A 21,297-nucleotide genomic window follows, 5' to 3' on the forward strand; every position below is an offset into this window, starting at 1 on the left:
CAGTGCACTGCTCAGCTTGTGCTGCAGCCCACCAGCTCCCTGAGGAAAGGATTTGTCATATCCTTCCAAATGTACATACTGTGACTGGGAGTTTCATTGGAGTCATCCCATAAAACTCTACAGAGAACTTAATTTGATTGCTTTAGGTACATTAGGGCAATATACTTGAGAAAAAATTACAGTTAAATACAAAGTAATATTGCAATACAACACAAAGGATTAAATGTTGCTGCATTTCTGTAACTGCTCTTGTATTTCTATCAGTTGGTCTGGGGGGTGAAATTGCTGCTTGCAGGGTTTAGGTGAAAATGTGAGTGAACACGGCTTGTCACAGGGTGAAGCATTTATGCTTTCAGGTGGTTCTGGCTGAACGCCAGGTGATGCCCAAGATTTTGGAATACTTTTACACGGAGCTCATAGCCCATTTGATGGTGGAAGGGAAGGTGAACTGGAGGTGGTGAGAGCAGCTGCAGGATGTGTTGAGGTGCAGGAATGGCAGATCAGCAATCCCACACTGCTCCATGCAGAAACACTGCCCAGGGATTTGATACATCCACTTCTCAGAAATGGTCTTATTATATGCAATGACTTTTTAAGACCTTTTCTTTATGATTTCTACTGCTTGTGTTTAATTTGTAGATGCTTAGATTTCTGTAGATCTTTCTCCATATGGAAGCTTTTTTTTTTGGCTCTGATAGGAGCTTCTTAGTTTGGAAGCTGTTTCCTATGTCTGTCCAGAGGAGAGGGCAGCAGGAGGGACACGAGAGCCATGGGTTCAGCCAGGATATCATGATGGGACCAGGTAACACTGGATAGTTATTTATGTGGTGATGTAAATGTATGCCAGTGGCATTTCCAGGTCCTATAATTTGCCTTGTTCCATGAGCATGATGGCTTTTTTAAAAGATAATTAAGGGTTACCTTCCTTAGAGATAGTAGCAAAGTTTCCCAGAGACTAGAAAGCAGTTTGTCCTAAGAAAATAGCTCAGTGAAGGGAAATCAGTGAAGATACTCAGTGAAGAGTATATTGCCACTAATCTGTGCAACAAAGAATGTAAGTGCCCAATCTGGGAAGGTATCTGGGCTGTAAAGACTGGTGGAGCATGTCTTTGAGCACTGTGCTCTGCTTGCACAGCATGTGTTCCTGAGAAGAGCTGTGAAATTATCTTGGGAGATAAATCTGGGTCTTGGATAAGGCTTGGAAGTGGGGTTGGGATCACCCACTCAGCTTTGCGAGCACTCCCAGCAGCATGTGTTCTATAATGAGCCTTTTTTGTTGGCTTTTTGGTGCTACGATGGAGTAGTAGGGTTTGCACTCCTGCTACGTGCACCGTCTGGGGAGGCTCGTTCCCACGGCTGGCACAGGTCCAGATGTTTCTTCCCCCAGGAGTGTTGTGCAGGCTGTTTCCCAAGAGCTCTGTGCACACAGTCACTGGGAGTGGGTCCTGCAGGGGGATCTCAAGCTGAGGGTATGGCACCAGTGCCTTCTCCCCACCACCAGTGCCTTCAGAACCTGTCCTCAAAAGGGTTGTGTAGCGTCTCTTCCTGGAGGTCTGAGCACCTCAGGGAGTCTCAGTCTCACTGTCTTAATAGGAGAAATTAAATGTGGGGTAGAGGGATGGAGAAGAGGGACCCATGAGGTGCTCAGCTCTGGGTAGGCGTTGTGGTGAACCTGCTCTGAGCTGCCTGCTCTGGGGGAATTGCCCCTGTCCCAGTGCAACACACAGTGTGGTGTGCTGGGACAGCAGCTGTGCCTGGCAGTTTGTCCTGATGAACCAGTACTGTAGGAAAATAGTGCTGGCCAAACATCTGCAGCACAGCTATGTGCTAGAGAGGGCTGGGAACCTGGCAAGCTAGGAAATTTAAAGTATTAGGAGGGAAATATTTTTTATTATTTTGACTGGACATAAACCAGAAAATAGTGTAGGTTGCTACAGCTTTCCTGGTTAGCTTCCCAGCAGCACCTTCTGGAGTTTTTTTTTTTTATCATGCTGCTCTGGACATGGATTTGGATTGGTATAAGCCACTAAAGTCAGCTGTGACAAAGGGAATATCTTTAGGATGTTCAAATGTCCAGGATAGGAGCTAGGAATAAATGTTTGCAAGATGATGTATGTATTTGTGTGAAATGACTGGTAGTGTTGAATAATTCTAGAGTGATGTGGGTTTTGGAATTCATTTTTTGGTAATAAATGGAGAGATTTTATTGAGCGGACAGAAGTTCAAAGTGAAATATTTTCAAATACTCTTTGATCAGCCAACTGTATTCCTTCTTCCTCTAGAAACAAAAGAAACAAAAGACCAGGCTTGGATTGCTGAGTCAGATGGTGAATTTTAATTTTGCTTTCTGTCTCCAGATAAAAATGAACAGATTTTTTTAGGGGCAGGTATGTGGTGGAAATGAATGTGCTGCTCTTTAAGGGAGGAGGGTACTGAAGGCACCTTTGGGTGCTGTGGAGTCTGGAAGGGTGTTGTTTTTTGGGGCAGCTGGTAGAGTGAGGTATGGAGAACTGCTGGGATAGTTAGGAAGGATGGATAAACATCTCAGTTTTGAAAGGCTGCGGTATGTGCAGGCAGCACTGAGATGTGTGTCATGACAGATGGGCAATGTAAAGGTAAGGGATGGGTATACTTGAGTAAGCATAATTTCTTCATCTTGGGAAAAGAGCTGTTGGAGAGCAGCTTGGGGTGAGAATCAGTCTTGTCATTGTTAGCAAAAGGGTAAAAACCTCTGATTTTTACCAGAATAGCACAAGGTGCAAAAGAGCCAGGGAGCAGTCACCTCCATGGCAGCTGCTGGCCTGCTGAGGGGCAAACCCCATCGCATCCCCACAGCTGTCCAGGGCTTGAATAACATCTCAGCTATTTGACTTTGAAGGGCTGGAGAGAACTTCAGCATTAATGGCTTCAAGGTGTTCAAATGTGGTATTAACAGGCTGTCTGCCTGAGACTAACTTCAGCAGCTCCTGCATGCCTGGGTGCAAAGATTCAGATCCTATGGGAATTGCTGGGTGATGATTTTGATGCTGCAGGGTCCCCCCACTCAGAGTTTGTCCCTGCAGAGCAGATCTAGGGGGAGGAGGAGGAGGAGAATGCAGAGCTCACCCCATCCATCCTCCTGAAGCCTGGGAGGAAGTCTGTTCCTTGCCATGTGAGCAGCCTTGCAGATAGCCAGGATTTTAACACCAAACATTCAGGAATGCCCAGCACTGGGGAATGTGTTCTTTGCAATGAGAAGAACAGGCTGGGAAGAGTGTTGGAAGAGTTAGTGGACCCCAGTTACCTTAAAGACTTTTCATTTGCAGGCAGATTTCTGCTTTGACCTGACTATTAGAGATGACTTCCAAAGTGTTTTTCTTAATGTAGGTAATATCTCTAGAGAAGTTTTACAGAAATGATGAGCTCTGTTGTGTAAAGAAAGGCTCCCATTTGCTTGTATTCTTCCACTAAACCTATCAAAAAATCCATATTTGGCACCTCAAAAAGGTACATTTGCCCAGGGACTGGCTGGCTGGAGGCACCAGTGTCAAAGCACACCAGCATGGTCCTCTGAAATGAGGGAACTCCAGTGTTTTCAGGGCTAACTAAAAGAAATGCCTTTACTCTGTATCCCAGAGAAAGGAAGATGTAAACCCTTGTCATGTTTTTGCGCCTCAACAGAGCAGTATGTGGAGGGGCTCTGTGCATGTCAGCATTTCGCTACTGTATTTTGAAATTTCATTTTCCCCTCATTTTGGAGATTATCAGCTAAGATAAACATTTCCCAAGAAACCCCTCCGCAAGCACTACTGCAATAACTCATTTCTAGCAATGTATTTCTCTCAGGGATTTGCAGACAGTAAAGACAATTGACAGTGTCAGTACCAGAAACAAGTTGGGGGGAAATACAGCCCAATGAAAAGATAATGGATCTCTGGGGTTTTTTTTACAAGCACATGTGTGGGTGTTGCAGATTTTATTCCAGCATGTTGTAGACAAGTTGGAGGGTGGATTACAAGATGCTATTTTCAGAAAATAGGACAACCTGCCAAAACAGAGCACCTTTTTTTGCCTGTTTTTCACTAGATCCTACTAAAGGAATGGAGAAACACTAACCCCCATTGAGAATTTTTGGAGGCAGAACTTTATCAGTTATTTCTTAATCCACACACTGATCAAAGCCCAGGAGAGGAAATCTATGCTGGTTCATCGATAACATTGGAGCACATTCTTGTGTTAATTGTGTGTTCTGTTGGCTTCAAGTCTAAGACCTGTGTGCATTGTTGAAGGGGGTGAATCAGACAATATGAGATCACTCACCCTTCTGCTTGGGCTCTTCTGTCTGCTGGTGGAGTGAGACAGGTCTTTGGGGAAGTTGGCTCATGACTATTTTCATGCTCAAGGATCATCAGGGGAATTAAGCTGCTCCAAAAAAAAATGGAGGGCTATGATGAAAAGAAAGCTGTGGCTTCAATATTGTGCTGAGGAAGTTCAGGAAGAAAAGGGAACTTCACATTCACATGGAGAGAGCACAGCTTTTGCTCCCCCATGCACATGTAACAGCTGTAGCTTTGTTCAGTGTGTCTGGCTTCATGTATTCTTTTCAGAGCAAGGGTAATTAGCATCTGAAAATGTAACTGCTCTTCACTATTGTGGAACAATGTAAAAATCCCCTTTTTCACTGTAAAGCATTCCTGCCCTCTTTTGAGCTTGTCAAGCTAGACAATACAGCTGTCTTGTCATCATATTTCCCACGGCAATGGAAGTTTGCCTAGTGGTGGAAGAAACCTCAGAAGCCCTTAATTACTGTGACTTCATCAGTGAAACTTGACTGCCTTTGGTGGACTTATTTCAGACTGAAGTGAGTTTGAGGGAATTCAGGCCTGGGTGGCTTGGCCATGGCAGTTGCTGTTAACAAAGGCAATGGTGCTGGTAACAATGTGCAGTGAGGATGACCTTAGTGCAGCTCTGCTGAGTGTGGGATGCAAGGTCACATTCCAAAGTCAGGAGCTTTATTTCTGAATTAATAGCAATACTCAGTGCAGAACAAGGCAAAAAAACCCTGGAGGAACTTACAGGGGGAAAGGTTTCCCTAATTAAGTAAATTCATTACTGTTGTGTTCCTTATTTGCATTGCCCATCAATCAGTGAAAATCATTCCTGTTAATGCAGCCTAACAAATGTTACCAAAGTGCAAAGGGTGTGATTGCAAAGAGTCATTCCTGGGGCTCCTGATTTCGTTTAGCAAATGGAGAGTCACAGGTGGAATGGAGGGGTGGTGCTGGAAATTGGAAAAGCAGCAGAAGGAGGACACTGGCCAAGGGTGACTTGAAGGAAAAGGTGGGGTGTAAACACAGAGAGATAAGAGAAGATGAAAGAAGATTAAGTCAGAGGAAGTAAGAGACAGAACAGGTAGAATTATATCAAAAGTGAGAGGCAGAGGCAATTAATGTTCTGTGAGTCATCACCAAACCATCCTGCCCCCAGAAAGGCTGATTCAGCAACATCAGTAAAAAAATCAGAGTTTTCTCTTCCAGATCAAAAAAGTTTTGGTTAGTGAAACTCGATTTTCTGTCACAGATCCTCCCCTGCCTTAAAGAAACTTTTCAGATGTATCATGTAAAGTCAGCATCCACCCTAACCACCACAGGGCTTGGCTCCCTCACTTCTCTTCCCTGTCACAGCTCCTCTTCCCAGGTCTGAATCATGGTCTATTTTAGGGCCCTTTGCACAATAAAGATCTCAGTTGTTTTGGCAGAGGTGAGGTGGCCACAAGAGGCACCAATTACTGCACATCCTCTTAGAGACCAAGGAAATCTAAAAGGAACAGCAAGTGAATAAAAATAACTTGATGGAAGAAGGTTTCTGTGATCTCGTATCCTTCACAGGTGCCTGGCCACAAAAGCACTGCTGGGAAGGTACAAGTGGGGTGTTAATATATGAACATTTTTTCTGGCTTGTGATTCACAACTAAGGTGCAGTCAGGAAAACAGAGAATAGAAAGGAAACTGGTTTCAGTTGCTTTACCATGTTTTGTAAAGGTTGGTGGTTGTTGATGATGAGACTGGGCTGTGTTGACAGTAGACAGACAGAGGGACAGGGGTGGGCAGCGGCTCCAAATCTGAATCTTGGTAGAAATATTCCCTAAGTTATTTCTTCTTTGGTATGCACAGGAGTTTGAGCTGCTACTTGCAACACCACATGTTGTCCAGTCTGTGTTTCAGGGCTCCTGGGGAGGGAAGAAAACTCCGCTATAAAGACAGTGAAGTCAGGAAACTGATCATTGGCATTAGGATCTCTCTCATGTGTTCAGATTTCATCAGGCTTTGCTGGCTTTACGCTGGAAAGGTGATTCAGCCACTGCTCATCTCTGCAATCCGGGCAGACTTGGTTTTTGTTTTCATCTCATTCCCTACAATGACAGGGAATAAAATCTCTGAGGCAAATAACTGGCATTATTAATCAACCACTGATGAAAAGGTTCTGCCTACATGTTTGGGTACATTTAATCAGAACCAGCAAAAGCAAAAAGTCATCCAATCCTCCAATGTCCATTAATCCATCTTCTGTGATTTCTGCTGTGGGTACTTTGTTTTTGTCTGGGGAATTAACTTTTTATTTAGCCAAATATAGTTATGTCTGCTGCTCCCATTGGCTTGCTGTTGCACACATTAATTGCCCTTGAGCAGAGGAATGTCTCCCAGAAGGCCTAATCCTTTCTCAGCACCAGATCATCAGTTCTTTAATTGCTGCTGGCTTCGTCCCCTTAACTCAGCCTGTGCGGGGCAGAACAACGTGATCCCTCATTGGGCTCCACATCCCCACTGATGTGAATCTGGGCCATGCAACAGGACTGGCCAAAATGACCCCTCCATGGATCCTCTTTCTTTTTCTGAATCAGAAATTGAAATTATTACAGAAAAAAAGTCTGTCACAGGAGCTTCCAGACAGAATTATAACTCTATTAGCTCAGTCACTGATAAACAGTGTGTGAGTATAAAGTTAGGGCTTAGGTTGCTTAAACCAGGGCATGCAGACTTTTTCTTTGATTCAAGTTGTGTATTTCTGCTGCAGCTTGATTTTAAAAGTCTTTAATGTAGAAGCACTATGTGGCTTGCAGCCCTATGGGCTAACAGCCACAGGTAGCTCTGCACCAGACAATTTGATGCAAGGAATCTGTGAACGTCCAAACTTGGGTATCCCATGGGCTGAGTAGTGAGGATAAGACCTGTTTTCTGCTGCCTGGATTGTAAGAATTCAAGAATCAAATTGTTTCTCATGTTATCCTTTTTCAGTTGTTGCCATGGCAAAACCCCAGAAAGGAAGGGGAGGGTTGTACCAAACCACTGGAACAGAAACTTTTCTCTGGGATTGATTCAAAGATGTGTTTGTGTGCCCAGTCTCACCTTAGCACTCGCAGGGCTCTGAGGAGCACAGCCCACAGCTGCCAGTTATTCACAGGGATCAGTGTGCATCAGGAATGAAACAGAACAAATGTATTCATCTTTATTCAGATAACACTTTCCATTTTCTGTACTTCACCTGCTGCTCTATGGGATGTTTTCCAGGTTGCATCAAGTGAATTTTGAGGCTCCCACTTGCGAAGGCAAGCGCCGGGAAACGCTTGCCTTGATAGGGGACTTCTCCTCTTCGGCAGAGTTCTTCGTCACCATCGCGGTCTTCGCCTTCCTCTACTCGCTGGCTGCCACTGTGGTTTATATCTTCTTCCAGAACAAGTACCGTGAGAACAACAGAGGGCCTTTAATTGTAAGTGTTTGCAGCATTTGCAGTGTTTTCAGATGTAGGTCTTCACCTCTTGCTTTTTCAGTTGTAGAGGTTTTGGCATGGTTTGGGAGATCCAGGTGTCCTGCTGCCCAAAGCATTCACCTGCTGCTTTTTTATCTTAATGGTGATGTAATATTTTAACACCAAAGGTAATGGAGGCAGGTATGCCGGAGGAGTTTAGTCCTGTACGTACTTGTGAAATTCTGTGCTTCTCTCCCACTGCCCACAGTGATGAAGATCACACAAATAATGAAGATGTAGCTGAGTGGTAGCAGGATTGGGATCTCAGCCCTATGTCTGTGATAGCAGAGCTTCATTGGTGGGGAAAAAAGGAAAGAGGATATCATCAGAGATTGGCTCTGTTGGACATGGTGGAAGGTGCCAACAGCTTCTCACAGAAGCCAGCCCTGTGGCCCTCTCCTGCTACCAAAAACCAGGCTGTGCCAAACCAACACTGGGACCTTTCCTGTGCTAGAAAATGGTGAGGAAATGTAAGGAAATCCTCACAGAGGAGACAAAGAACAGGCAAAATAAAGGGGTCCCTGCAGAAAGAGTAAATAAATAAAGTGCCTTGCTTCATCTTGGTATCAAGAGAGATCTCATTTCAAACTGTCTCATCAAAGGATTTGTTACAGAGTTCTTCAATCTTCATTTTCTTGCAGAAAATAATTCCTACTTTTGACCAACCGCATTATCCTCTGCAGCCATAGAAAAAGGAAAGGGAAACAATAGTGTTAATATGTCACATCATGATGTGGCCGCTTGCCTTTGTCCAGGACTTTCCTGAAACAGCTGCTGCAGTCGTGTCTGTCACAGGATGCATGGCACAATCTGCTACAGAATTAACATCACATTGACTTAATTTGTTCTGTGTAATGGATTGTAATTGAATCTACAGGTTAAATTTAACCAGTGTCTGTTACCAAAGCCTCTGTTTGCAATTTCACAGTATTTAAACCAACGCTATATGACCTTATTTTTTCAGAATATAAAGATGCTTTTGAGTTTGTCCTACAGCAAAAGTAGCTCCTGCTGGTGAGTGGTTCTGGGAATGGCTGAGGGTTATGGTCAGGTTGTGCCTGACACGAGGAGAGTCCCATCTTCCCCAGCCAAATGCTCCTGCAAATCCTGTGCACTGCAAGCTGTGTTGTATTTGGCATTTTTAGAAAAAAATAACCTTTTTTTGCCTGGAGCACATCCTCGCTGGTGTCCCTGGACACTTTCCAGTGCAATGATTGCAGCACCACAGCCTGGCTTGAGGACAGGTGTGAGTCCCACTGTGCAGTAGAGTTGTAGGGAAAATGCAGAGCCCCAGCCAGAGAAAAGGCTGGCAGCTGTAGCCAGGAGGAATTCAACAGTCAAGGAAAAAGAAAACTTGGAGTGAAAACCAGCTTTTCAAGGCTGCAGCGCTCACCTAAGGGATGTCACATGCTCTGTGAAGGAGGCAGGCAATGTATCCTCCAGCTCCAGGCAGATGCTGCTCTGAACTGACGTGTATCAGATCAGATGTGTGAGTATGTCTCATCCCTGAGATTGTTCCTTCCAAAGAAAATGCTGCAGAAATCTGTGGTGCAGCACGTGTTGGTGCAGGAGGCAGGGCAGCCTTTGTTCTGTTTCATCACCAGGCAGGATCAGTGCATCAGGCACCTTTATCAGACTACCAGTTTTTCTCTCTTAGTGAAGAGTTTGAAGATGATAGTTTCATCCATCCTTGCTTCTGCTGCAGTGCCTGATCTCAATTTCATAGTTAAAACCATTCCTGTTTTAAGCCTTGTACTTCCTCTTGGCTTCATATTTTCTCAGTCTGGGATGACATCTGCCTTTAAGCAGCACCCTCTCAGAGCTGCCTTTTCTCCCGACAAATTTTCAGGATTTGAAAAATGAGTATGACAGGAGAAGTCGAGAGAGGAAAAAACCCCTTTCACTTGAAATTTTATAGTAGTTTTTCAAAAGGCCCCTGAACAGGCAGTCAGAACACCATCAATGCATTACCAGATTGCAGAAGCCTGACTGGGAACAGAAGATACCATTATAAGGAATTTAATGACCATTAATCACAAGAAACTTGCAAGGAAAATTTCAGTCACTGTTTCAAGTTTACTTTGTTTATACAGATACAGGGAAATGAATTGCAGGTGCTGAGATCTCAAGCAAAGCATCACTTTAACTGTGGAAAAATATTTTAGCATTCAGTGTGGAGTGAGGCATGATAGCAAGGAAATATTTCCAGTGGGAGAAGCAGATAACTCCTCCCTGTCTGTTTGGATGGCAGTGGTGTGTTTATTCACTATGCAGTAAGCCATTTCTGTTGCTAATGTTGCCTGTCAGGTTTTGGGGATAAAAGTCTTCCTTTTGGTCACACAGGGGTGTGTTACTCATCCATTCCCACAGGGGCTGATGAGTCCTTGCACTATACACCCTCTGCTTCCCGTGCTGGCTCCCTGAGGGATCCTCTGGGGGGTTCATACAGATAGATGAACCTAAGAGAGGGCCTTGGATTCCCAGTTTCTGAAGGAACAAGGAGCAGGTTACCAGGGATTCAGTACCTCATGGAAACATGCTGTGTGTTTCTGAGCTCTGCAAACCACAGCTGTTATTTTCATTCCATGGTGAACTCCCACATGGTGCACATGTGCAGCGAGGAGCTGGGGTCTCACCTTGGTGGGTACAACAAGGGCAAGGCAGCTTCTCAAGTGACTCATTAGTGCTCAAGAACCAGAAACTTTTAAAAGAAATTAATTGGAGGTGGTGACTTAGATTTTAAAGAACGCAGTGTACAAAATGCCACCAGTTTTCAGTACATCCCCATCTCTCAGACCAAACCAACCTAAGCTGGTTTCCACTTTAACACCACATACCTGGGGAGGCACTGCTGGTTTGTGATGAGAGCAGGGATGAGCTGCACGCTGGGTCTGCCAGCCCAGGCCCCTGTGTTGATGCTCTGCTTCAGGTCTGTACATTTGGAGCTTCTTGCAAGCAGAGAGTAAGCAACCCAGCTGTGCTGAAATTGTAGGGGATCAGGGATAGGATGCTTCCATATGTCTCTCAGAAAAGAAAGAACAGTCACAGTCAATGTGTATCAGTCCCCATCACTCAGGCTTCTTACTTTTCCTATGGTTTCTTTGCCCCATATGTGTTCCATTTAAAATCCACATGCTGACAACCCTATGTGCCTTCAGGTTTGTCTCTGGGAAGTTATAGCTTGGCCATGAGGAACCACATGCATTCATGTATAAATATAAATCACCTTATTAATATTCCAGTCAATTAATATAAAAGCATAAAATTATTCAGCCAAGAAAGATGACTGACATAGCCCTGAAAAGAGATATTTCATTTTTATAGCGTTTACTTGATAATCTCATTCTTATGGTGCATAAGGATGCTTATATCTTAAGAAGATGAGATCTTTCCTTTGCATCTGGACTCCCATGAATAATCACATTATGCAGAAAGGCATTTGGTTCCTTATATATGTTGCAGATTGAGTGAGTTAAGTACACTCAGGTCTGCTCTTTGGACACCTCTTTGATTAAACATGTTGTACATCCTCACCAGTGTCCAGTTGTCTAAAAAATAGACAGGAAAAGAATAAAGACCCGTCTATAAAAACAAAGACTGAATCCTTTACAGTTGAAAAATGAATTTAGGAAGAACCTGAATATTTCTTTGCATTTCAAAGAGCTCTTTCAGCTGGCTCTTGTCATCTTCTTTTAAAGCACAATCCAGGGTGACCTTGCTGTACATGCTGGTACCTCCTGAAAGGCTCTGCACTTCCCTGCCAGAAGCAAGCTTGCAAGGCCTTACACTATTGCAAGAAGCATGTAATTATTTCAAAGCTTCATTCGGCAGAAAATCTGGGGTGGGACCTCGTTCAAACCAAAAAAGAGCTAAAATGCCACTGTGGGAAGGCGTTTGCTGCCTGCGGCAATCTGCTCTTGGCCGCTTTCCTGGCTGGGACCAGGGCTGTGGCTCTTGCTGGGGTAGTTCTTGCATTTTTAGGGTGTTTGTGACTGTGAAAGCAAATCCTTGGAGTGGTTTGCCTCTTCTGGGTAAAGAAATCTCCCTCTGCTGCTGCCATGAAACCTGTTGGCAGTGCTAGACAGGCTCTGACTAGGAGGGTTTATGGACCTCAGCGTTCAAGGAGTTGCTCCCTTGGAGGCTGTAAATGTGTGAGAGGGTTTTCACAAATGGAAAGGTTTTGTAGCATGAGCCCTGCATGGAAGTCAGTTACAAGGCAGCAGCTGCAGCTCTGTGAGGGAGGAGGGATGCCAGGAGCACTCTGGCCAGGCCAGAGCTGAGGTTTTGCCTCTTTGCAGCCACGACAGCCCAAGATCATCCTGCCAGACTTGGCTGGGAGGGAGAGCAGGGCACAGGGTGCATGCAGGGACACGTGTGCCACAGCTTCAGGGGCTGATGAAGCCACTGACCAGCTTGGAGCAGATGAAACATGTCCCTTTCTGAGTGAACGAGCAGCTTCTACAGAGGCTCTTGGCTGGGTGAGGTTGTGCCAGACACTGGGAAATCCAAAACTGTGCTCAGGAGGCTTAAGTGACTGTAAGTGACTGCCCCTTTCAAAGGCTGCCCCTTTTTCATTTTGTAAAAACCTGTAAGTAGCTTGATAGCAAGGAGAAATATTTTAATTATTATAAAAAGAAAAGGCATTCACAGTTCTATTCTAAAATGTGTAATATATAAAATTGTTCCAAGTAGGCATTTTTGGCAAACTCAGTAATAACAAGTTTCAACTTGAAAAAGGCAGTAAGATTTTTTTTTTGCACATACTTCAGGATCTTAAAAAGTCCCTCCTTGTATATTCAGAGTATTTTAAATTTCAGTTTTTGCCTTTCTTTACATGTTCGTGTTTTCCTTCTTTCCCAAAGGCATCTGTAGGCAGAGCAAAGTATCTCAGCTGAGATCTGAGAGAGAAACTTGGTAATTAGGAGTGTAGTGTAATCGTACAACAATACACACTCAAGAGATCTGGACACCACTCTAAGAGAGCAACTACAAAAAATTACTTGGTTCTAAAGGAAAAGAAGACTCACCCGTGCTATAGGGATATTAAACATTGAAATGCAAGATTTGTTTTAGTATGTTTCAGTATGCAGGCACTCTGGCCTTAATTACCAAGGAGAAATTCCCCAGATAGACATTAAGCCACAGAACAGCTTAGCTTGAAATTCACTTTTATTTTCAGCATGTCATTATCTTGTAACTCTGTTCCACCCAGAGCTGTGAAAATGTTCAGCCAGAAATGCAAACCCACTTGAAAACAAGAGAGGTTCAAGTTCCAGCCAAAGCTGAAGGTTCACAAAGATTCAACATAAATAGGAAGATGTGAGTTCACTCTAGTCATAGAATCATACATTTTGCTCCTTGCATTGTACAGAGGAGGCAGAAAAAGTCCTCTGAGAGCCTGAGTCTGGCCAAGTAGCCCTGATGAGAACACCTACTGAAAAAATCCCAGTGTCCCATTAGCCTTCCTGTCCTGTCTCCTTGGCCAGCTGTTGGCCAGGCTGCATGGTTTCCTCTTTGAGTCCGGCCATGCCATCTTTCACTTCTGGTCCGGTGTGTTTCTTGCACCCAGCCAGACTTTACAGTTTTCGGGAGTTCTCTATACAAGAGCTGATCCTGATACCCCAGGAGCAAGAACCCTTTCCCCAAGGCTCTGACCTGCTCTGAAATAGGGGAGTTTATAGCACAGAGGGCAGGGTGTTAGACCTTGTGAACACCCTGGCACAGGGGAGCCGAGGAAGTCAGGAGAAGGATGGAACATGGGGTGTGAAGGGGAAGACAAGACCTGAGAAATAACATGAAATACTTGATGCCTTTAGGGCCATCCCCTCAACTGCACAATGCCATGGGATCTTCTGGTAGGACTTATAGCCCAGGACATGGGCTATACCAGCAGTCAGACTGCATCATGCAGATGCAGCAATTTGTGCAATGAGCCTCTCCAACATGGGGTCAGGGCCTGGAAGCTCAACAGCAGGTCTGTACCCCTGCTGCTGTCACCTGCTTCAAGAACTTTGCTCGTTTTTAAAATTTCTCTCTTTTTAGCAAGTTTGATCTCCTGTGTTGCATTAGTTTTAGTCAGTTTGTCTCTGTTTGCATCAAATTTCTACCTGCTGTTATGCATTTTTTTAATTGACACTACCAGTGCACTGATTACAGAGCTGGGTTTAGTTTGCTTCAAGTGTGGTGGCGTTGGGAGAGGGTTGCTTGTCATTTGGAAAATACATTCCCCAAAACTCTGCTGTGTCCCCATCTCTTGTGTCAGTCTGAAACTGCATGGGGGCTTGGCATCTGGGTTGATAGCATGTCAAACCTCACAGCAAATAAAGAGCATCTCCCATCATCGTCCACAGCTCAGCAGACATCTCGTGTTTCTACCAGCTGGAATTTTTAGGGAATGTTTGCAATTGAACTGTTGCCTCTAGGAATCTGTTTCTCATTCACTGCTAAGTCATATGAGATACAATAATTTCTTTTGCTGGAAATCTCCCTGAGAAGAAGAATTACTCTGGGCTATATGCCTCTGCCCACACGGAGTCTCTTTGGGTGTTAAGGGAGTTGTCAGCTCCTGGGCTTCACGGTCTTCAAGAGAGCCCATTTGGGCAGCATGAAGGAGGTCAGAGAACTCAGAGCTCGGTGGCAGACATAGGCCTGCAGAAAACAAATTGTTAAAAGAGAAGGATGTATCCTTTGGGAAGGCATCCAAGCACAGTTAATTTAATCCCATCTGCGTCAGTGGAGACGTCCTTTGTTCATGGCTCCCTTTATCGACTGGTGCCTCGTCCGTCGCGACGGGGGCTCGCGCCCTCCACCCCTGTGGTGCCACAGAGGGCTCCTTCCCCAGATGTCAGGTGTACTTGTAGATGAGAGTGGTGTTACCTAGGGATTGCTTATTTCTTTGAGAAGCAACCTGAAACACTGGGTTCTTAATGAGTGTTTTCCCTTCCTTCCATGCACACCTTTAATTTGCAAGGGGGAAGGGGAAACAGCCCCATGAGAGGTGGGATATCAAGACGCAGCGATGCAGTTAGTGGTATGTTAGACTTTGGCACCTCTGCCATCTGTTGTGGGCTGACAGATGGGATGAAATATGACAGCAGAAAGGCTCTTCTGTTTTAGCAAGACACAAGAAAGCTTGAAAAATCACACCTCCTCCCTCCTTTCCCCCAAGCCCACACAACAACAGTGTCACTTGGCCACTTGTTCTGGCTAAGACAAGGAGAAGTTTATCCCTGAGCATGCTCCTGAGAGTCTTTCAAGGGGAAAGTGAGCAGAGTGGATCAGAGCAGAGCTGCTGGAACCTGGAGGGACCACCCCACCTTCTCCCCTCTTTTCACGTGGATGGGAATTAGGAACCATGCTTTACCAGGCCAGGGAGGAGTGTCTGCTTGGCAAGTCTTGCTGTTTATGTGCTCACTCATGGTAATTAGTGGCTGCATGGCTTATGCAGCAGGGACATTTGGCCTTACCTGTGGCTGGTGAGAAAACTCCTCATCTGGTACCTGAGGATTAGCCAATTTCAGGTTTTCCCTAAGAGAGAAACACCTCCTATTGGAAACCCACCCCGACTGTCTGTAGGAGTACCCAGGGCAAGACCCAGCTGTCAGGAGGGCCCAGCTTCTTTACAGGCGTGTGTAGTTTGTAATTCATCCCAATGCATCAGCCTGGTGCTGTGAACAGCCACATTTTCAAGGCAGCTCAGCATCCTGGGTACCAGCCACATGTTTGTGGGAATCTTGCCTCAAGGCCAAAGGTGCAAATGTCAGCCAAGGGGCTCTGCCCCATTAGGTGTGTCAAGCACTTCTGAAAATTAGCTCTGTGGGTGATGACAGTAACACAACCTTCCACTAAGTAACAAGCTCTTGGTATTTCTCTCCTCTGATGAAAGCTTTCAGTTTTCTGGTGATTTTTAATATTTTTTCCTTTCCAATGGACACACCAGTATAATGCTTCTAACTAATTTGTCTTTTAGGATTTCATTGTGACAGTGGTCTTCTCATTCTTGTGGCTAGTGAGCTCATCTGCTTGGGCTAAAGGACTGTCAGATGTAAAGGTTGCAACTGACCCTGATGAAGTGCTGCTGCTGATGTCTGCCTGCAAACAGCAGTCCAACAAATGCTTGCCTGTTCGCAGCCCTGTTATGTCGAGCCTCAACACTTCGGTTGTAAGTGACTTTGATCGCTGCTGTTCACCCTTACCTTGCAATGTATTTTCATCTTTTACCCGTGTATTGACCTAAATTGACTGGTGTAAACCAGTTAGCTGACATGATTTAATTGGAAGTGCAGTCTTGCTGCAGGGAAAGGCAGGCTGTGACTCACAGCAGCTCTGCCATGGAGCAGCAGCAGGGTGTGTGTGCAGGGTTGGGATGGGGAGAAGGCAAAGTGTCTGTCCAAGTGCATTGGCCGCCCCTCTGCTTTTAACTTGCTCGCTGCAACTCTTTTGCAAAGGGGTCTGTGTGCTCCTTTAGAAGGAAATGTTAGTGCCTTACAGATTCTTCTAAAAATCCTCAAAAAAGCAACATAAAATTGGACTTCAGCACATTAAAAAAAATAAACACAAAAAATCCCTCTAGGCAACCTGACCAATTAAGAGCTCTCTTTTTAATTAGTTTCTTTCAATTTTATCTTTCCACAACTTCTTTAAACTAGATTATGTTTTCAAACAAAAAATAATTTCCTCTAAAAACTCAAACTTTTTTTTTTTTTGGAAACAAAAAGCAAAGCAGATGCCTTGTGAGCTACAGCTAAGGGAGGTGAATTTGGGAATTTGCTCCAAAGCTGAGAAAATTTTCCTGCGGGTTTTGGGAGAATCATAGAATCATTTAGGTTGGAAAAGATCTCTTAAGATTATGGAGTCCAACCACTAAGCCAGCAGTGCCAAGTCCAGCACTAAAGCATATCCCCAGGTGCCACATCTACACTTACCCCACAGATGGTGACCCCACCACTTCCCTGGGCAGCCTGTTCCAGTGCTTGACAATAGTTTCAGTGAAGAGATTTTTTTCTAATAACCAATCTGAGCCTCCTCTTGCACAACTTGAGGCCATTTCCTCTTGTCCTTGGGGAGGAGGGGTTGGGAGCAGCTTTGCCTTCCCCAGGACCATGCAGGGTCCATAACATTAGGTTGAGCTGTGAGACTGTGGCTGCTGGTAACGAGCTCCTGTTCTTCCCACCCAGGTCTTTGGCTACTTGAACTTTATCCTCTGGGCAGGCAACATTTGGTTTGTGTTTAAGGAGACGGGCTGGCATTCCTCAGGCCAGCGGCACCCTGCGGACACCATGGAGAAGCAGCCTGGTGGCTACAACCAAGGTGGCTACAACCAAGACAGCTACGGGCCAGCTGGTGGCTACAACCAGCCAGGCTCCTATGGCCAGGTGGGTGAATATGGCCAGTCCCAGAGCTATGGGCAGAGCGGGCCAACCTCCTTCGCTAATCAAATTTAGGGTTCACGCAACGCAAGCTCTTGCATCCCTCGCAAGTAGAGAGTTTAACAGGTCTCAAGTTTCAGTGGCACCAGATTTTTAAGGGTTCTACATAAATTAATACTACAACACGGTGTTTAATGTCCATTGAAGGTCTAAGCCCACCTCCTTTGGCAGATGGGAGGTGGCCAGTGGGCTGGAGTTGGCCTTTCTTTCCCTGACTAGCCAGACACAGGGGATGTGCTCCTCGCCAGTGACCTGGAGTTGCTGTTGTAGTACGTACTGTAGAGATAACTTTATGGTAGTTTTGTATGTGTTAAGATGGTAGAAGCTTTTTGTAGCCTCAAGTCAGTAGTATTTAATATGCATAATATAATTGAATTTCCTTCTGCATTTTGGTGAAAAACGGAAGTGTTTTACTATGATTTCTACAGATTATTCTGTATATCCATGCATGTAACATTGCACCTAAATTTTCAGAACTGCCTGTCTGTGACTCTTCAGAGAGTTTGCTTTGGTTATACCTTTTTGTTTCAGAAGATTTTACTATTATTTCAGTTAACTGAGTCATCCATCTGTAATTTAGTGCATGGATAAGCAGTTTCATACTACCAAATGTCTGGACTGTGTAAATGGAACTTCTCGACTTCTGCCACTACATTTTGTTAAATGTCTGTTTAAAAGAAGTATGCATCTTTTATATATTTTGCAGAGTTGAATATATGGCTTACCCAAGTTCTGAATGCTTTGTAACTAAACTGTTTTTCCTTGAAATGGCATTCAGTAGTATATATGGTACCTGACCAATGTTTATTCCATTTAACTCAGCTAAGTATTCCTTCTATAAATCACTATTTCTATGGATGTTTTGTGAATCTTTTAACGTGAGCTGTGGAGAATAAGGACCAAGTAACTGTGTTATATGTTTACAAAGGTATTTATTTAACTAAGATAACAGAGGTGCAGATATCAGTATACAAAATCATGTGGAAACACCCTGTTGCTTGATACAGCAACATGAAAAGCGCACGTATCGTTGTGACCATACAAAGCATAAATATTCCTTTATGCCCTTTGATGAGGAGAAAACCTTTCTGTCCGTGCTGATTCAAGATTGTTAGATATCCCTCTGTTAGGTTGCTGCTCTGAGCGCTAGCTTGGTGCTAATGGAGAATGTAACTGGATTGACCAAATAACCCAGGCTCAGAGGAACTCATCCTGAAAGAGCCAGAGCCAGACTTGTAGCCTGTTTGAATTCTTCCCTGGGAAATTCAACCCTCCCTCACTACAGCATATGGGATGCATTGACACAAACAAAAGCCTGAAGCACAATGTACTAATCAAAACTGATCATCTGCATTTCTAGATCAAAGTGTATCAGTATATAATCTTATTGTATGAGCTGTAATGTTGAAAGCATCTTAGCTTAAAACAGCTTAGTCTCTTCTATGATTGTTGTAACCAATTTATGGCTACTCAGTGGATGAATCTATATTGTGATATCTATTTGACCCTAATAAAGTTATTGCATACAATGCATGTTTTCAGAGTATGTTAATATTGAAATGTCACTGCCAAATAATGGAGATAACTATTAAAGAAAAATAACTGATCCTGTGCCTGACCTTATTGGTCATATTCTTACTGTTTTCCAACACTTTAATGGGGATTGTTTTAATGTACAGTGGAGTACAACACTTCTGCAGACACCTGTCATTAAAGGTCAGTATCACAAGTTTTTAAAAAAAATTAAAAGTGTGCAGTTTAATACCTGCCTGCCTCTTCACCTCTCTTTCCACTGTCAGTAGGACTAGCCCAGTACTGTGCTAACCATCCCGGTTCTGAGGATTTCTGGAAAGCTATGTGTGAGATGTAGAGAAAACAAACGGGAATATTAAATGTTCTCCTATTCCAAATGAGGGCAAAATATAGTTTTCTGGGTTAATGAAAAATGTCATTTTGGCTCTTAGTTAATTTGTTTGGGGTTTTTTTATTTGGGTTGGTTTTTGGTTTTCAGGGTTGGTTGTTTGTTTTGGATTTTGATTGTTTGTTTGTTTGGGGAGGTGGTTGTTTTGGTTGGTTGGTTTGTTTTTCTTCTTTTAAGTTTGGAAAAATGTTAGACATCAGCAAGTCAGGAGAAAGTGAAATCTGTGTGTTTGGCAAGGGGTGTGATGGGATGTGTGCTCTTCATACCCTCTCCCACATATTCCTGCTTCTACTTTTTTATTTGTTATTGTTGGTTTTTTTTTTAATTCCCTTTCTATTAGTTGATGAGGAATATCCCAAACTGAGCTCCCATATCTAAACTTCTCCACCAGAAATAGTTTTTGCTTCATGAAGCTTTCTCTTCATGAACTTTTCCACCCAAATCAGCAGGGTCCCATTCCTAAACTTTTCTATCCAATGCTTAGGGATGGAAATGAGTTTTGCTTTGGTTTATTCCTGCATTTCAAACCAGACAAAATTCTTGTGTAACTATTTGAGCACAGGACTGCAGCTTTCTGGAGTTCACACCCCTGGAGAAAGGGCAGTTTCTAATACAGGGTTCAGAACAGAATTAAATTTATGTCATATTTTGGGTACTATTTGTGTAACTCCGGGTCTAAGGTTTTCTCATGAAGGGCAGAACTGGTGGAAGAGTTAACAAAAAGTAGTGTAAGAGGCACATATTTTCATGGAAGACTTGCCCTTGCTCTACCTAGCTGGCCAGATCTTTACAGGTACCTCAGCTCCTTGCTGCTGTACAGAACAGTTGAGCCAGTTGTTACCCTTTGGGGACCGTAATCTTCACTCTGAATTAGAAGGGAAGAAAAATCTCTTTATCTATAGCTTCTCAGATTAATAAGCAAAACAGCAGCAGCAAAAGTGAAAATAAAAATGATGCATGCACTTGTCTGTGTTATGTAAGAAAATGTATTTGAATGTTTCCTCTGTCTTCCTCTAGATTTGAGTCTTATCACATCCTTTTGCAGTTACTGAGAAATTGAAAGTTTATTTCAGCTGAGGATGGTAACTGCATAGCCAAGGGTTGAGCAATTTATGAAAAAGACTGTATTTGATGTTACCTGGATTTAAGACAAATAGCAAAGTAAACTTGAGCATCCTTTGTGAAACTGCTGCTGGCAGCCTCGTTGCTTTCCTGCTTCATCATTAGAGTATCTCTGCCAGTTAGTTAAATAACTAGGTCAGCATGGGAGAGAAAAACATGTTCCTTGATCTTTGTGCTGTCCCTCCTGTTTTCCCATGTGTTTCTCTTTATAGCCCATTTCTCAGCTACCCAAGTTAGGAGCATGTTTGCATTTTCAAGTGTGAAGCTATGGGTGAGAGGCAGGTACATCTGGTGAGTGTGGTGGGGATGGGGGAGCACAGGGCTTTCTCTCCAGGTGCCTCAGAGACCAAAGGAGGGTCATGTTCACCTGCTGGTGTGGGGTTTCCCCCATTGCTCTTGGCTGGGGAGGGGATGCGCTTTGCAGAGCTGGAGCATCAATGCCCTCCATGGGAAGGTGCTGGAGAGGGCAGGGAGGGTAATTCTGGGTACCACTGGCTCTGCAGCCTGCTTCACTTCCTACCCAGCACATCAAGGAGACAAGGATGAGTTCAGATGCAAATACAGCCCACGGGGCTCTGCCATGCCTGGGTGGGGTTGGGGTTTTTGTGTGTGATATTTTTCCTGATGACCAAATCTCCTTCAGTGTGGCCATTGAGCTGCACATAACAGAGCCTTAGTGATGGCTAAGACTTGGAGAAAGTTTGTGCTCTTGTTGCATGAATTCATGCTACAATGGCCTGACCCAATTAGGTTAATTATTTGCAATCTTTATATGCTCTCAAATTGGAAGAGCAATCCAGGCTGTAGCCCTGAATCAATCTTGGCTGAAACTGTGCAGATATAAGAGGCAGTGGCATCAACACGCATTGCACCTCCCTGTAGTCTGGTCCTGACAATATCTCCAGAGTTTCACAGTTAATATTAACAGACAGATTAAGAACTACTGATTAAAAATTGCCACGTATTATTTAATTGTTTTCTGAAAAAGTTCTTCTCCTTATGCCATATCATGTCATAAGCATTTAGTCCTTTGTCCACTAG

At 44.0% G+C, this 21,297-nt stretch overlaps 1 protein-coding gene across 5 annotated transcripts in view; it reads left to right on the forward strand.

Annotated features, from left to right (window-relative positions):
- SYNPR (synaptoporin) overlaps positions 1 to 18,742 on the forward strand; it is a 102,426-nt gene extending 83,684 nt beyond the window's left edge. For all 5 annotated transcript variants that reach the window (XM_068202143.1, XM_068202146.1, XM_068202144.1 and 2 more), the window contains 3 exons: positions 7,548 to 7,746; positions 15,755 to 15,946; positions 16,962 to 18,742. In XM_068202143.1, coding sequence (XP_068058244.1) covers positions 7,548 to 7,746; positions 15,755 to 15,946; positions 16,962 to 17,228 — 658 coding nt within the window. In that variant the 3' untranslated portion in view covers positions 17,229 to 18,742. The remainder of the gene's footprint in view (positions 1 to 7,547; positions 7,747 to 15,754; positions 15,947 to 16,961) is intronic.
- Positions 18,743 to 21,297: the final 2,555 nt, after the last annotated feature.

This window comes from Anomalospiza imberbis, chromosome 11 (assembly GCF_031753505.1).
Source record: "Anomalospiza imberbis isolate Cuckoo-Finch-1a 21T00152 chromosome 11, ASM3175350v1, whole genome shotgun sequence".
Classification (NCBI taxonomy): domain Eukaryota; kingdom Metazoa; phylum Chordata; class Aves; order Passeriformes; family Viduidae; genus Anomalospiza; species Anomalospiza imberbis.